This window comes from Artemia franciscana, chromosome 2, assembly GCF_032884065.1.
Source record: "Artemia franciscana chromosome 2, ASM3288406v1, whole genome shotgun sequence".
Classification (NCBI taxonomy): Eukaryota; Metazoa; Arthropoda; class Branchiopoda; order Anostraca; family Artemiidae; genus Artemia; species Artemia franciscana.
This window is the reverse complement of record NC_088864.1, coordinates 49,466,369-49,483,911: the sequence shown is the minus strand read 5'-3', so window position 1 is coordinate 49,483,911 and position 17,543 is coordinate 49,466,369. Positions and strand designations below refer to the sequence as shown.

The window sequence follows — 17,543 nt, the reverse complement described above, 5'->3', positions numbered from 1 at the left end:
TATCCTTTTTTTTAGACTCCGGAACAAGGAGCTGAAAGATCAATTTATTGTGCCCTGTCTCCTGATGCAGAGAGTCTGAGTGGGCATTATTTTGAGAATTGCAAAAGTACGAGAGCGCTTGAAATTGCCTATAATGAAGAACTCCAGAAAAACCTTTTTGACAAAAGCTGTGAACTACTTGGAATTAAGGAATTCCTCTAAGTTTTTTTAATATTTTTTTCTTTATTTCTATGGTTGGAGGAATAAATTGTGAATTGATCGGTATTTTTGTTCTTGTCCTGCATTTTTTTTTCTTTACTATGTTTACTACTTAATTTTTATGTTCTCTGTTAAGCATTGAATTTTGCGACAAGTCTACAGCTGTAACCTATGCTCAAAAGAGAGGATATGTATATAATTGGATTCTTTGTTTTCGTATGAATATATTCATCAAGCCAGAATTACGACATTGCTTGGAGTTGTTCCTTGAGAATGATCGAAAATTGCTGAAAATACAGTTTTTCTGCTGTGTTTTCAACATGGTTTTAAATCTAAAAAAATAAAGGCAAACTTGCTTGTTACGGGATTTATTTCGAGATGTATACAATATTTTGTCGCAACCCAAAACGGGCAAGTGAAGCGTTAGAATTGCAGCAGTTCATAGAATTGAAATAACGGAAATTGAGATTTATCTACCGGAATTGAAATTCTAGTGGATAAATAAAGCTGAATCTCAGCTATCGAATTTTCGAAATATTCGATACTCGAAACATCGAATATTTGAATTTTCTTCAGTTGGAACATTAATATGATTATAATTTAAGTGTAGGAATCAAATTTATAAAATAAAATATCAAGCCATTATCAAAGCTTAGAGTATATTTATTAATTCGAATATTAGACAAAAGAAAAGGGTACTTATATTTTCAAATAGTCAGCCCAGTAGGTCCACACATATCCAAAATACTTTGGATCAGCTAATGGATTTTGTGGCTTATTCCTCGGTGGTACTTGCGTATGTTTATAATCTTCTAAAAGTTTTAAGAGTTCTGTGTACTTTTTCGGATGTTTGTCTGCAACATCTTCATATTCGCAAGGATCTCTTTCAATGTTGAATAAACATGGTTTCACCTTGGGCTTACAGTTTGAAATGTCGGGTGGATTTGAGCACTTCACATTAGCTTGACTAACTATTTTGTCAAAGTGTCCAAATCTGGCCCCGATACGGGCAAGAGATTTAGCTGTATCTGAGTCAGCTATTAGCTTCTTATAATGCTTCCAATCTATGGTAAAGTTGTCCCGACCTGATGGCCCAAACCATTTATCCCAGTCACCATTGTATGTAGTTCCTGCAGGAGAAATGAATAGTATCAATTATGATGGTCATGCAAAATTTTTTATTCCGCCTGAGTTTAAAATCTTCGTATTTGTACAAGAAATTTGATTATTCTACAGAGATCTACACACATAAAACGAACAAATTCTTAGGAAGGTGATTCTCTGAGCCAGTTAAGGGATTTAAAAAAAAGGGTTGATTGTGATCTTTAACTCAACTCGATTAATTCAGTCAGCCCAAAATCAACAATGAAATACTTTAGCAAGTGGAAATTTAAGTAATTGAATATGATATATCCCTGAAAATTTTTGGAAATATTGGGAACTGAATTTTTAACGAAAAAATTTCTGGTAGGCGCCAAATTAAAGAAAAATTGAAAAAAAAGTTAGCTAAAATATGCATAGCAAATTTTTTTTTTAATGATGCACCTTGCCTTTGAAGGTGCAGTTGTCTTTGAATATGTTGAATGAGTTGTCTGGTGCAGTATTTGAAATTTTCACGGTTGAAAAGTGTTGTCAAATTTAACAAATTCGTTATGCAGATTTAATTTTACGGTTCAATTTGAAAACACTGACGAGATTGTGGTGCTGCCTAACAAAACTCCATAATTTGAGGCAAAGAAAAGAAAAATCTTAGAAAGTGGTGGTTTTTAGGTGTTAATAGACCTAAGATGGACTCAGGGGGCAAAAAACTTTTTTATTGTCATTTCTTTGATGCCTTAAGGAAAAAAATGACGAATAAAACGGATAAAAATGGCAAAACGATCTTTGTTGACGGATTTACGAAAAAAGAATAAGATAGTTAACTTAAAATCAGGTTGAAATCTTTTGTGTTTTTTAATTAACAAAGCTAAGCTTTATGCAGAATTAGTGTCTTGAAGTCTTTTTCTTGAGGGGGGAGATTCATGTTTTTTTTGGAGGGAAGGCATTCGTCTTTGGGGAAATTCCATTTAAAATGGTCTAAAAAGGAAAATTCGAAGTCTTAACCGTTATAGGTTTATGGGTGCAGTTTAAAATAAAGCCAGCTTTGATAAGATATTTTATCTAAGAAAATACAAAATGCAAAAATCTTGAAATTATATTTTCTTTTTCTTTTTTTTTCTTTTTTTTTCTTGTTCTAGCTTTTGTGCAACCAATCTTGTTGAACCAGTTCATTATTTTGTTTTAAGGTGTACTTTAAACGAAAATGCCGTCTGAAACCCAGAAGGAAATTAAATGTGTCATTTGGGGAGACTCTGGAGTGGTTTATATATTTCTTGAATGCTTTGATTTTGCGCGCGTATGTAAGGCAGTGACATCAATATATGAAAATATATGGAGAATGTATTTTTCAAAATAAATTCAAGCTTGTCGTTTTTTCAATGAAAATTTCCTCTGAAAATATATTTTTCGAAGTCTTAGGGGGGGATGCAAAAACTTTAGGAGGACATATGACCTCCTCCCCCTCCTCTGAATTGACGACACTGCTACAAGAGCTTGTTCTTATTTGTTTGTACATAATTAGAGTAAATGATAAAAGTCGAGAAGAGCGCCTTTTCGCAAACACGAACAAATATTGTGCTATATGCGTGAAAATTACATCCTAATTGGGCATTTCAATTAACGCTCTTAATCTGTTAACTGCTTACATGACCTAAAAAATTCCCTGAAGAAATGCTTATGTACCTGTCTTTACATATTTTTTCCAAGCTTATCTTTGAGTATACTTTTCGTCGAAAGTAAAAATAAGAAAGTAGTTATCCACCCTTTCCACGTCTTTTTGTGCATTCTTTATGTGATTATGAATCTACACATTCACGCCTAAAGTATTGTAAAACCATTTAAATGTAACATAACCATTCATCACCTTGGACGAGTTTCCAAGGTCCTTTCCTTACTGCTCCATAGCCAAATCCCTCGTCTATATTGTGAACTGTTTTCGTTCGCGGTGGTTTATCCGACTTGCCGGTTAATGTTGGCCAGTGATTAACACCATCTATGCCTTTCAAAGATGAACAGTTAGCTCCTAAAAATAAAAATACTAATAATTAGACAAATCGTATAACCCCGTTTCATTCTATAACAAACTTGCCTGTGCAGGGTGAGAGAGTAAGCGCTATTTTCTAAGCACTTATTGAACTTTGTCTTTCTAGGTCGGTGTCCGACATTGAAAATTCCCCCCATGTGGACACCCTCCCCTTGCGGAAAATTTTTCTGAACAGACAATTATCCCACGGGAAAACCCCCTCTCACGGAAAATTGAGCAGCCAAATGGAAAGTAAGACAAAGAAAAAGAATGAAGAAAAGAAGGTATATATGAATATTCTAAAATGTAAGTACAGTATATGGTTTAGAAAATTCTGTAGTGTTTATTTTTATTTCCTTTAATTCTTTTATTCGTGTTTTAGGGGGTTGAGCAGGTAAGATAAACGTTAAAGAAAATAATATCCTTCCTTATTTAAAAGAAGGAGTTCTGTCCGTTTAAATTTACTCGGTAAAGGTATTGGACATGTTTTAGATGGTAAGGGTTGAACTGGTATCTTTGAGCACGAGATAAATAAGACAAGATATTTATTTTTAAAACTAACTATAATAAACCCCGAAGGCCCGTATTCGGACAACCTTCAAAAGGCACCCCTTCCCAAGTTGCAGCTAATACCTGTTTACACATTATTTTGTTTAACCTTTATCTCACCCTCGTATGATAATTCAACCTCCAAAAAATGCGAAAAAAGTAATGAAGATCAACAAAAATATAAAAATAACTACTTGTGAATATTTTCCACCATGCATTCTATCTGTTGTTGAAATACAGGCAGGTACAGTTAAAGAATACGAACTGGAATTTACAGTCCCTACCGGCGGTGCTGATATCCATTTCATGGCCCTTCAGCCTTTTATTTGTGCTTTGATTTAGCCTTCTTCTTTTCTTCATTCTTTTTATTGTCTATGCTTTCGCTTTGGCTGTTCGGTTTTACTAGAGGGAGGGTATTTCTGGGGAGAATCAGCCTCGACTCTTCTAGGTCGAAACCAAAGTTTTAAATCGTAAATATCCAGTTTTCAACGAGCTACCTACAACTATACACGCTCCCAGTTTCGCTTAATTTCCACAAGATATGTTTTAAGTGTAATGATCAAGAGCTGACTAAAATATTTTCGGAAGATGACTAATATTCAATACGATAATTGTTTTTTAACGCTGTGACATTCCAAATTGAAGTTTTCAGGCTATTTAAATCATTGAAATTACAATAGTTTCAGGAAAAGCAAAAACTAAGAATAAAATAAAACTCAGAATAAAAAAGACCCTCATATGCAGTTTTTAGTGAAACAAAAACAAGCAAATAAACAACACGCCAGAAGCGTGGGCAAAAACTAATCTAAAAACATGTGATATCAAACAGCTGAAAAATCAGCATGACGAATCTTAATTAAAAAAAAGGACTAATTACGAAAAAGGGAAAGATAAAGTAAAAAAGGGACTTTCCTGATGAAGTAAAAAGTAAACTGAGTGGAAAACATGATAATAATATGAAAATATATGATAATATGATGTATAATATGAATACACAAAACTATTGAATACACAGGAGTGTAGTGTTATAAAAGGCTTACGCTCTTATGTTTATCTTTCGATAATTTAAGCGCTTATATAGTTTCATTTGCAATAAACAGTAGAAATTTCAGTTCAAATGTTTTGAAAGGTAATCGGCAACTATTCTATTCAATAGTTGTTTTGAATACTCTATAAAAAAAAGATTGCACGCAAATAGCATTCACCGAGGATCTGGAGGACGCAGCTAGACGGCATAATAGTAAAATATTATACCGACATGTTTATAAATTGAGAGGCAGTAGTCAATCCAGACTTGTTCCAGTTAAAGATAGGAACAGGGCCACAATTAGTAATAAGGAAATTGTTAAACAGAGATGGGCAGAACATTTTGAGAATGTGCTAAACCGAAAAAGAGTTGCAGGAAAACATATAGAGGAAGCTTGTGATGCCTTAGATGTGAAGGAAGATTTGCTCTGTAAGGAAGAGTTAGCGACAGTACCTAAAGGATTAAAAAATAACAAGGCTCCAGGTGCTGATAGTGTGGTAAGTGAGTTTCTTAAATATGGTGACTCTGAGGTTAGAAATAAGTTACTGAAGATTATGAATATGATGTTTGAAAAAGGGAAAGTCCCTAGTGATTTTAGGAATATCTTAATTAAACCACTGTATAAGAAAGGCGGTAATAATTATCGAGGCATTATTCTGGTCTCTGTAGGTAGTAAATTGCTTTGTAATATGATACTTTTTAGACTGAGGGATGCTGTGGACAAAGCTTTAAGAGAAGAACAGTGCGGTTTTAGAAAAGGTAGAGGATGTGCCCACCATATTTTCTCTCTTGGGTTAATACTTGAGAAGTGCTTGAGTTGTCAAACACCTTTGGTTCTGAGTTTTATATATTATGAGCAAGAGTTTGATTATGTTGGTAAAAGAGCTTCAGCAAAGGTCTTATCCTTGTATAGTATACCATACATATACATTAAAGTGATTAGTGCTATACACGAGAATAACACTGCTACGGTTAAGGTAGGAAATGAGTTTAGCAGCTGGTCTTGTATTAAATCTCGTTAAGTAGGGTCGTGTTCTATCCCCCTTTATGTGAATCATTTTGATGGACTATGTCTTAAGGAGCACAGAAAAGGCAATGGGAGAACACGGAATCAAATGGGGAGGAAAAACACTCCTGGACTTAGACTATGCTGATGATTCAAGCATCCTAAATGAAAGTGTGAGCAAAATGAATGAACTTATAGAGGTTTTGCGAGTTCAAGGTGCTAGAATAGGTTTAAAAATTAATGTTAAGAAGACTAAGTCACTAAGGCTAGGAATATAGACTATTGGAAGCTACAGTGATGGCAGTGTTTAAATATGGCTCTGAAGTATGAGCGCTCCGAAAAGCGGATGAAGATTTTCTAGATGTTTTCCAGTAAAATTGCCTATGGATTGTTCTGGTTACCCGGCTGACTGGCAGTATTTCAAACAGTAGGCTGTATGAAAAGTGTGGTCCGATCCCGTTTTCTAGGCTATAATGAGAGAAAGTTTGAGATGGCTAGGGCACGTTAGTCAGATGAAGGATGACAGATTGCCGGAGATTGTCCTTTTTTCCAACCGTCTAGGGCTAAACGGAAAAAAGGTCGTCCTCGTTTGGGGGTAGGAGGATGTCATAAAGAAAGATTTAAAGGAAATGAAAACTTCCTGGGAGGGTATAAAGAGGGAGGCTTTGAATAGATTACGATGGAGGAGGAGCGTGCGTAGCTGTGTTGGTCTCAGGCGGCTTGCGGAGAGTTGTTAGTAGTAGTAGTAGGGGTGAGTAAGTATGTTTGAATGTATTGTGGTTTGTAAGAATTTCTCTCATATCGCACTATTAAACATTAATAAATTAGAAGCTAAGCTCAAAAATGAGCTAAATATTTGTGTTTATGAAAAACTTTTATCGTTTATCAGTATGATTAGGATGAATACAGATAACAAGTGACTATAAGAAATGCCTAATACCAAAAAAGTGGAATGAAAATATTATGAGAGTTTCTAAGAATATTGTATCCGAATATGCAAAAAAAAATCTAAAAAAAAAAAATTAAAGTTTGAGGCTGTCATGACATTTCACAACCATTCAAGGACAACATGATTGCCGCATACTTCCAACTGTAGTCATTAAAAATTAAAATTTTCCTGGTAGCAATAGGCTACATTATTTTTTTATTTTTTAGAACATTAGGGGATATTCTACTTTTCATCAAATTACTAAAGCCTTTCTTCTCTAGTTCTTATTTTGTCCTCAAAGAATAGCCATAATTATAGTATTATAATAATAATAATAATTTATTCCAGAAAAAGCCCGTGGGCCATAGGAAATTTACATAACAAAAAACAAACAACAAAAGATATATATTCAGATCTAAATTTTTATAGTGCAAGAATGTCTTGTGACTTGCGCTATTTTGGCGTAAAATCAGGACATTCATGAGACCAGACCACACTTAAGTTAATTGAAACATTTTTCTTAACTGGTGAGAAAGTGTGGACGTAGTCTGAGCTTTTTTTGATTAAAGCTCTTTTAAAAGAGGAATTTATATTTAGTTTTTTTTTTTTTAGTTATGTTGGTAAAACAAACATTTATTAAAATCATTTTCAGAGTATCCCATTTGGCAGTAATTTGCCGAAATGCCCCAAGAATTGTGGTTACTCGTTGAACGCACAATTTGACTGAACCCAATTGTTGATGCCAAGTTGGGACTCTCTACCTGCCACTTATCTTAGCGCAAAGCCACCCGGGCCAACAGAGTGCGAATCTCTGTCAGTTTCACAGATATATTTGCCTTAAGGATCAGAAAACCTTGAATGAGAGTGTCTTGTAACAAGTCGTCTTAAACCACAGTCCCATGTTTTTCCAGTAATAGATTTTACCAGCTTCCTTAAAAAATAAATTAAAACCTGATATCTTTTACTCATAGAACATTCCAGTATATTTTATCAGTATAATAGTGTTACTGTTCAAATATTTAACCAGTACTTTTTTATAAATTTACTGCAAAAAAAAAATCCAACTAAAAGCTTACCTGCTGCACCGTATAGTGTAGGAAGCCAATCTACCATATCCATAAGATTGGTATAAACTCGTCCTGGTTGTTCAAGGTTATTAGCCCATACTAAGCCAGCCATTCGGACTCCTCCTTCCCATGGTGTATTTTTAACCTACATAAGAGGTAATTTTTGGTTGAGTAATAAATTCTAGTAAACTCAGGATAATTACATTGTAACCAGTTATGCATTCTTCTTCTTCTGGAGACAATTTGAATGATAAAGCTTAAATTCGTATCATTTACATTTAAGTGTGAAGAAAAACCTGTACCATGATGCTTTATGCTGTTAGTTTTCATAATGTTTCTCTTGCCATGTTAGGACAGTGTTACAGAAAAAAAAGACGGTTATTGTGGTAGATTTATCTTTTTACCAAAAGGTGATAATATGTATTTCTAAGTTGATGTTTGATTTCAAGTAAAGTTCCTATTTGAAGATCTGTGAAGTCACTGATTACCAATATAAAGTTCAAATTTTAATAACTGCGTTCAAAAACGACACGCTCTGTAACTTATATGCTTCAGAAACGTTTGACAATTTTCATAGAAGTTTTTATTGAAGGTTATGTTCAATGAATATATATATATATATATATATATATATATATATATATATATATATATATATATATATATATATATATATATATATATATGACACAGGTTGCCTTATGACAAATATTTTATTTCTCTTGACTCTAATGCACAGAAAAGAACTTACTCCTTTTAGAGGCCAGTTTGAAGCAGCGTTCTGGTTGAAACCTGCAGCTGGTCCCCCGTTATCTGAAGAAAAGACGATAATGGTGTCTTTCAAGAGATTCTTTTGGGAAAGCTTCTTAACTACCCTTCCAATGGATAAGTCGAGCTCATAAACCATCGCTAAAAATAAAAGTGCTCGAATAATATTTAATTCACAAAATCAAATTTTCGACCAAATACTTTGATACAAAAACAATTGCGATAGTCATTTTCAGCTAATTTAACTCATAAGCAATTTAGCATAGATTTCTAAACTGAATCGTATCTGGAGATTCTATTTTTAGTGGTTTGTATTTAGGAGTAGCTTAAAATGTACCAATAACTACTGAAAAGATTTGAATAGATAGTAAAATACTACTTTTTTTAATTTATGTTTTGTTGCTGTTTTTTTTTTTTTTTTAAGAGATTATTTTCCTCGGAAAGATGAGCCTCTTCTAAGATACTCTATTAAATATCAAAGTAAATAAATGGGATTGAGTAGCGGACATACTTATGAAATGGAGTTTTAGGTTAAAATAAAACTTAGTTGTTTTTAATTCCACATAACCGCTGTCAGTGGCATGCAAACATTTAAAATGTAATGTTAATATGAAAAATGGGTTTATTTCGCCAAAAAATAGATATCATAGAGTATAACTGCGAGATTTCCGACATTGGGAAATCCTAGTGGTACTTGGAAACTGTTCTTGGAAACCGAATCTTTTTTTATTCTTCTTTGTGTTGGATACTATATATTCTAAAAGGCTGTATTCTGGAATCAAATGTTCAGTACCATGGAAAAATGTCAAAGGTCAACTTTTCTCAAAAGTGCAAATTTGAGGTAATATAGAAACTTTAACCCCCCCCCCATTTCCACAAAGAAAAATCTTAGAGATTGTTCCAAAAACTTGGAATATTATTGAACTACTAAATCTTTGATATCAGATTTAGTTCAACTTACTCTTAATGCTTATAAGTAAACATTTACTAAACTGGTAAACCGATACTGCTTTGATCATCAGCGACAAAAATTTTATGTTGTATTTAGAAATTTCTCACTGTGAAAGCACTCTATGATTCTGATTAACGGAAAGTAAGGAGCGACATTAAAACTTAGAACGAACAGAAATTACTTCGTATATGAAAGGGGCTGCTTCCTCATCAACGCCCCGCTCTTTACGCTAAAGTTTGACTCTTTCTCTTAACTTTACTTTTTATAACAGTAAAAAACTTTAGCATAAAGAGCGGGGCGTTGATGAGGAAGCAGCTCCTTTCATATACGAAGTAATTTCTGCTTGTTTTAAGTTTTAATGTCACTACTTACTTTCCGTTAAAAAAAACTTTTTTTTTAATTTAATTTCTGAACGCTTTTGAATCAATGCATGTTTTGATTTTGTCTCTCCGCAGATGAATAATTAAAACGAAATTTGCATATTTATTTTTTTTGGCAAAATGGCTTTCTCATAGTTTTGATCGAATGGTTTTGGGAAAAAAGGAGCGAGGGAGGAGGCCTAGTTGCCCTCCGATTTTTTGGTTACTTAAAAAGGCAACTAGAACTTTTAATTTTTTACGAATGTTTTTATTAGTAAAAGATATACGTAACTTACAAATTAGCATATGTAACGAACTTCTGTATTCTCATGTTTTTATTACGTATATGAGGGGGTTTACCCCACGTCAGTACCTTGCTCTTTACACTAAAGCGTAAATTTTGTCCCAATTTCTTAAAAATGACCCCTGAATCACAAAAGCCGTAGAATAAATAGTTGAAATTACTAAAAATACTTTAGCGTAAAGATCGAGTTATTAGGAGGAGGTGAGCCCATCATATATGTAATAATTTCTGTTCGTTTGAAATTTTAATGCTGCTCCTTACTCTTAGATGAAAAAATTTTTCATATTTATTTTTTCATTGTTTTGTTTTTAAATAATGCTAGAAAATCCTGCGCTCCCTTCATGGAAATTTTCTTCACCCATGACAAATTCCTCCAAGGAAAGTTCCCCGAAATTATCCCCCTCTTCTCAACCCCCTCCTCCAACCAAAAAATCCCCCTGAAAACGTCTGTACACTTCCAAATAACCATTACTATATGTAAGCACTGGTCAAAATTTGTAACTAGTAGCCCCTCTCACGGGGACTGTGGGGGAGTAAGTCGTCCCCAAAGACATAGTTATAAGGTTTTTTCGACTATGTTGAATAAAAGGGCTATCTCAGAATTTTGATCCGGCGGTTTTGGGAAAATAATTAGAGTGGGAGGGGGCCTAGGTGCCCTCCAATTTTTTGGTCACTTAAAAAGGTCACTGGAACTTTTCATTTCCGTTAGAATGAGCCCTCTTGCAAGGTTCTAGAGCCACCGGGTCGATACGATAACCCCTGGAAAAAAAAAACAAAACAAACAAATAAACACGCATCCGTGATCTGTCTTCTGGCCAAAAATATAAAATTCCACATTTTTATAGATAGGAGCTTGAAACTTCTGCAATTGTGTTCTCTGATACGCTGAATCTGATGGTGTGATTTTCGTTAAGATTCTATGACTTTTAGGGGTTGTTTCCCCCTATTTTCTAAAATAAGGCAAATTTTTTTCAGGCTCGTTACTTTTGATGGGTAAGACTAAACTTGATGAAACTTATATATTTAAAATCAGCATTAAAATTCGATTCTTTTGATGTAGCTATTGGTATCAAAATTCCATTTTTTTGAGTTTTGGTTACTATTGACCCGGGTCGTTTATTAATTTTCTTTGTTTAGTTCTTTTTATGAATGCTGATTTATAGCTAAGAAAAGGAAGAAATAAAGATCAATAACAAAGACACAATAATATTAGCTAGAGTAAAACTGGACTTCAAACCTGCAAAGATCCTTCGATTCTTGTCTTCGATGTATTCAAACCTTTTTACCGTCTCTCTTGGCGCTTGCAATGGACTATGCGGATTCGCAGAATGGACCGCCAGATGGGCCAGATAAAGAAACAAGGGTCCTTCTTCTGGACTGTGGTTTTCAATAATCTCTTCTGCTTTGCGAGTAAATAGTCGAGTGGTATAGTTGCCAAATTCTGACCAATCGTCTTCCAAGCCATCATGCAGATCCAAACCCCACATTCCCTAATATAAAATAAATATTGATAACAACTTGGCCTAAAATTTTACTCACGTATAGTTTGTATTTATAGTTTTGCAGATGATTTTGGGGAAGTTTTAGTTAGTTTCTTTTTTCTGCAAGGGCGGCTAAGGACACTTACATTGCTAAGGCCTTGCAGAAAGTGATAGTTCCACCCCTGAGTTGGGTAAGCCCACTCCCAGTTTTAAAGGCAGATATAAATTTCGAAAATAGTGGTTAAACCAATTCCAAATGCAAATAGTGTCTTATCTGATATCAAATTCCTATTATTTTATATTATAGGTATGTAACATAAAAAAAATTGGGACCCAAACCCTTTGGCAAACCTGGCCCTCCACCTAGATTATGAGGCCTAAAAACATTGCTGCTTGTATGTAATTGTTCTTAATACCTACAATTGAATATATTGAAGATAAAATCAATTTCAATTGCTGGAGACAAAATTGATTTCTAGGGCATTTACGTCTGTGTTCTTTTTTTTTTCTTCTTCTTCTTTTGTGAAGTATTTACCTTAGTTTTACTTACTACATTTCAAAGACTTAGAAGATAGCTTGGAATTTTTCAGTTTTGAATAAGACAGTTTTTTGCAGAGGGGTTCAGTTTATTTTATGGGGTAATGTCGTTTACCTTGTTTCTCAGAGTCACGGCATCATGAAAAGGTACACGTCTTTTTGGAATTTCTCACGTTTTAGAAGGTGGAACCCTTCCACAAAACTCTTCACGTGGCTTCATTATAATTCCCCTATAGTTTTACTTTAATTGTGTTAAAATAGTTGCGACAGAGAGAAAGATGGGTTTATTAACCCATTAACCCAAATGTTGCAAACCTAAACATGAAAATAAGCACAATGTGGATTTGTTTTATCGCCCTAGTTAAGCGATTCGAGATGGAAGTACTTCAGATAGCAATGCATCAGACAAGGGTACCCACGAGAGGGGGAAAGGGAAGCGGGGATAAGTCAGAAAGGAATTTGCGAGATCGCACTGGCTAGACACGACAATACAAGAAAACGTAGCAAAACGAGCTGATTTACAACAAGATGAAAACTAATAAAAGATGAAAACTTACAAAAAGATGAAAACTAATAAATGAAAAATATATTTAGGCCAAAATTCCACTTCGCCGTCTCGATTCGATAAGAGCCTTAATTTGGTTTTGCAAATGACGTCATGTACTATGTTATATAATCATTTCTTATGACATCATATAAGCATTTTCTAACATGATGTCATGCATAGCATAAATAAGATTGTTTAGCTTCCAATGCATCAATTATTTATAATTTAATGTCTGTTGGAAGGCCAAAAATTGGAATTAGAAGACATACGACATCGAGCATCTGAGCAAGTCAAAAATGAAAACGAAAAGCAAAGACACATGCGGTTAGAAGACATGCGATACAAAATATGTGAGTGAGTCAATGAAAATCAACCTGGACAGCGAGAATCAAAACGTGTAAAAATTGATAATGATAGCGACCTTGATTGGGTTTGGGATTTTGAAATGCATAAGCTCATCAGTGCCTACCATGCTTTTGTTAAAAAACAAAGATTCGGCAATATGTATTTCATATTGACGAAAGACAAGCCGAGGTAAAAAGACCCCAACAAATTGAAAATGATAGCGATGATTATTGGGTTTTGGATTTTAACATAAATAAGGCCATCAATGTTCAACCATACCTTTGAAAATCAAAATTCCGGACTAGATAAATCGTTGGAAGAAAAAGAAGGTTATGTCCCAATGCATCAATTATTTATACTATGTTTATAAGTGAGCAATAATTATGTATTTTTTCTCGAAAACGCCTCAATATTGTTTCGGGAAAATTGGTATCTTGTGATATTCTCGCATTAGAAAACGATCTTGATAGGTCAGAAGCCTGAGAAATTTTTTTAAGGGCCTTGATTTTGGTTCTTGTGATATTCTCGCATTAAAAACGACTTAGATAGGTCAAAAGTTTGAGAAAATTCGTTAAGAGACTTAATTTGATTTTTGCAAATGACGTCATGTGCGATGTTAGTACATCATGTAAGTATTTCAATTAAAAATACTTCAATTAGAACGTGTCTAAAATGAAATGAAGATCAAAGAAACACGCGGTTAGAAGACATGCAACACCGAGCATGTGATTGAGTCAAAAATAAAAATGAAGAGCAAAGACGCACGTGGTTAAGGCACGTGAGACTAAGTATATGAGCGATTCAAAAATGAGAATGAACATCAAATACACACGCGGTAAGAAGAACAGCGGTCGTGTGTCAAAAATAAAAAAGAAGAGCAAAGACACACACGGTTAGATGACATGCGACACCAAAAATGTGAGCGAGTCAATGAAAATCGAACCAGACAGAGAGAATCAAAACGTGTCAAAACTGAAAATGATAGCAATGACAATTGGGTTTGGGATTTTGACATGGATAAGGACATCAATGCCTACCATATCTTTGTTAAAAACAAAGGTTTGGCGATATGTATTTCATAATCACGAAAGACAAGCCGAGGTGATAGCGATGATTATTAGGTTTTGGATTTAGACATGGATAAGGTCATTGATACCTACCATACCTTTGAAAATCAAAAACCTGACTAGATAAATCGTTGAAATAAAAGACTTTTCTGTCCCACCACCCGAACAATCAAAAGAAACAAAGGTTCGGCGATATATCTTTCATAATGACAAAAGACAAGCCGAGGCAAAAGAAGAAGTTCTTGTCCCAAGACCTGAACAATTAAAAGAAACAAAGGTTCGGCGATATGTCTTTCATAATGACGAAACACAAGCCGAAGCAAAAGTCAAAGGTCCGATAAAAAAAACGCAAGTTCACAAAGGCACTACTTCTAATTTAAGGCCCATTTGGACGTCATGAAAGAAAGGGCCCAAATTGTCTGCATTTAGAAGACAAATTACAGTGAGAATCCATATAAAGAAACCTGCCGTGAGGCGAGTACTGGGACCCGGCGGCGAAATGAAAATGAAGAGCAAAGATACGGTTAGAAGATGTGCGGAAACGACAATTAGAGCGTATTAAAAATGAAATGAAGAGCAAAGAAACACGCGGTTAGAAGACATGCGATACCAAGCAAGTGAGTAAGTCAAAAATGAAAAAGGAAGAACAAATACACACGCAGTTAGCAGAACAGCGGCGGCGTGTCGGAAATGAAAATGATGAGCAAAGACAAACGCGGATAGAAGACATGCGATGCCGTACATGTGAGCGAGTCAATGAAAATCAACCTGGACAGCGAAACTCAAAACGTGTCAAAACTGAAAATCATAGGGATGATGATTGGGTTTGAAATTTTGACATGGGTAAGGTTATAAATCCCTACCACAACTTTGTTAAAAAACAAAGGTTCGGCGATATGTATTTCATAATGACGAAAGACAAGCCGAGGTAAAACGAACCAAACAAATTGAAAGTGATAGCAATGATGACTGAGTTTTGGATTTTGACCTGGACAAGGTCATCAATACCTAACATACCTTTGAAAATCAAAAACATGGACAAGATAAATCTTTGAAAGACAGAGATATTTTGTACCTACCACCTGAAAAATTAAAAAAAAAGAGATTCAGCGATATGTCTTTCATAATGAAAAAAGACAAGCCGACGCAAAAGAAGAAGTTTTTTTTCCTCCACCTGAACAATTAGAAGAAAAAAAGTGGTCACTAATGCCTACCGTACATTTGAAAATCAAAAGCCTGGAATAGACAAATCGCTGGAAGATAAAGAAGTTTCTGTCTCACCACATGAACAATTAATAGAAATTAAATAAAAAATGTTTGACTCTTTCTCTCAACTCTACTTTTTAAAGAGTAAAAAACTATAGCGTAAAGAGTGGGGCGTTGAGGAGGGAACAGGCCCTTTCATATACGGAGTAAGTTCTGTTCGTTTTAAGTTTTAACGTCGCTCCTTACTTTCAGTTAAAAAACTTGTTTTTTATTTAATTTTTGAACTTTTTGTATTAATGCATGTTTTTATTTTGGCTATCCGCACATGAATAATTAAAACAAAATTTGCGTTTTTTTTTGGCTAAATGGCTTTCTCATTGTTTTGATCGGACGATTTTGAGACAGAAAGGATCGGGAGAGGAAGTCTAGTTGCCCTCCAATTATTTGGTTACTTAAAAAGGCAACTAGAACTTTTGATTTTTTACGAACGTCTTTATTAGTAAAAAATATACGTAACTTACAAATTAACTTACGTAACGAACTTCTATATTCGTATGTTTTTATTAAGTATATGAGAAGGTTCGCCCCCTCGTCAATACTTCGCTCTTTACACTAAAGCTAAAAATTTAGTCCCAATTCCTTAAGAATGACCCTTGAATCACAAAGGCCGTAGAATAAATAGTTGAAATTACTAAAAATACTTTAGCGTAAAGAGCGACATATTAGGAGGAGGTGAGCCCCTCAAATGCGTAATAATTTCTGTTCGTTTTAAGTTTTAATGCTGCTCCTTACTTTCAGTTGAAAAGTCTTTTCCATATTTGTTTTTTCTTTTTTGTTTAAATAATGCTAGAAAATCCTGAACCCCCATCAAGGAAATTCTCTTCCCCCCTGAGAAATTCATCCATGGAGATTTACCCTCTAATAACTCCCTCCCCTCAACTCCTCCCTCCGAACCAAAAAAATCCCCCTGAAAACGTTTGTACACTTCCCAATAACCATTACTATATGTAAACACTGGTCAAAGAGTGTAACTTTCAACCCCTCCCACGGGGCCTGTGGGGGAGTAAGTCGTCCCCAAAGACATAGTTATTAGGTTTTTCGTGTATGCTGAATAAAATGGCTATCCCAGGATTTTGATCCGGTGACTTTGGGAAAAAATGAGCATGGGAGAGGGCCTATGTGCCCTTCAATTTTTTTAGTCACTTAAAAAGAGCGCTAGAACTTTTAAGTCCTGTTGTAACGAGCCCTCTTGCGACATTCTAGGACCACTGGGTCGATGCGATCACCCCTGGAGAAAAAAAACAAACAAATAAACACGCGTCCGTGATCTGTCTTCTGGCAAAAAATACAAAATACTACATTTTTGTAGATAGGAGTTTGAAACTTCTACAATAGGGTTTTCTGATACGCTGAAACTGATGGTGTGATCTTCGCTAAGATTCTATGACTTTTAAGGGGTGTTCCTCCTATTTCCTAAATTAAGGAAAATTTTCTCAGGCTCGTAACTTTTGATGGGTGAGACTAAACTTGATGAAACTTATATATTTAAATCAGCATTAAAATGCGATTCTTTTGAATGTAACTACTGGTATGAAAATTCCGTTTTTAGAGTTTTGGTTACTATTGAGCCGGGTCGCTTCTTATTACAGTTCGTTACCTTGAACTGTTTGATTAGTTACGACGAACTGTTTGAAAAAGGTTCGGCAATATGTCTTTCATAATGACAAAAGACAAGCCGAGGCAACCGAAGAAGTTTTCGTCCAACCACCTGAACAATTTGAAAGAAACAAAGGTGGTCACCAATGCTTACCATATCTTTGAAAATCAAAAGCCTGGACTAGGAAAATTGTTGGAAGAAAAAGAAGGTTTTGTCCCACCACCCGAACAATCAAAAGAAATTAAGATTTGGCTTTCATTATGACAAAAAAAAAACAAGCCAAAGTATATGATGTTTCTGCCACCACTAAAATTAAGACCCCGGTTCTTTCTTTTTTTTTCTCCAAATATTGCGCAAATGGATCACTCAACAAAATGCAAAAATATTGCTCTAAAAGTCAATTTTTTAGATTTGCAGGTTTTTG

At 34.6% G+C, this 17,543-nt stretch overlaps 2 protein-coding genes across 5 annotated transcripts in view; one reads left to right on the top strand and one right to left on the bottom strand.

Annotated features, from left to right (window-relative positions):
* Positions 1-264, top strand: part of LOC136043134 (dehydrogenase/reductase SDR family member on chromosome X-like) — a 30,375-nt gene extending 30,111 nt beyond the window's left edge. For all 3 annotated transcript variants that reach the window (XR_010621562.1, XM_065728068.1, XM_065728071.1), the window contains one exon: positions 16-264. Coding sequence is in view for 2 of the 3 variants with exons in the window: in XM_065728068.1 (XP_065584140.1) it covers positions 16-201 (186 nt within the window). In the remaining variant the exon portion in view is untranslated. The remainder of the gene's footprint in view (positions 1-15) is intronic.
* Positions 265-840: 576 nt separating this feature from the next.
* Positions 841-17,543, bottom strand: part of LOC136043121 (arylsulfatase B-like) — a 43,697-nt gene continuing 26,994 nt past the window's right edge. For both annotated transcript variants that reach the window (XM_065728057.1, XM_065728063.1), the window contains exons 4-8: positions 11,517-11,769; positions 8,648-8,805; positions 7,906-8,041; positions 3,161-3,319; positions 841-1,328 (exon numbers count right to left, since the gene is read on the bottom strand). In XM_065728057.1, coding sequence (XP_065584129.1) covers positions 898-1,328; positions 3,161-3,319; positions 7,906-8,041; positions 8,648-8,805; positions 11,517-11,769 — 1,137 coding nt within the window. In that variant the 3' untranslated portion in view covers positions 841-897. The remainder of the gene's footprint in view (positions 1,329-3,160; positions 3,320-7,905; positions 8,042-8,647; positions 8,806-11,516; positions 11,770-17,543) is intronic.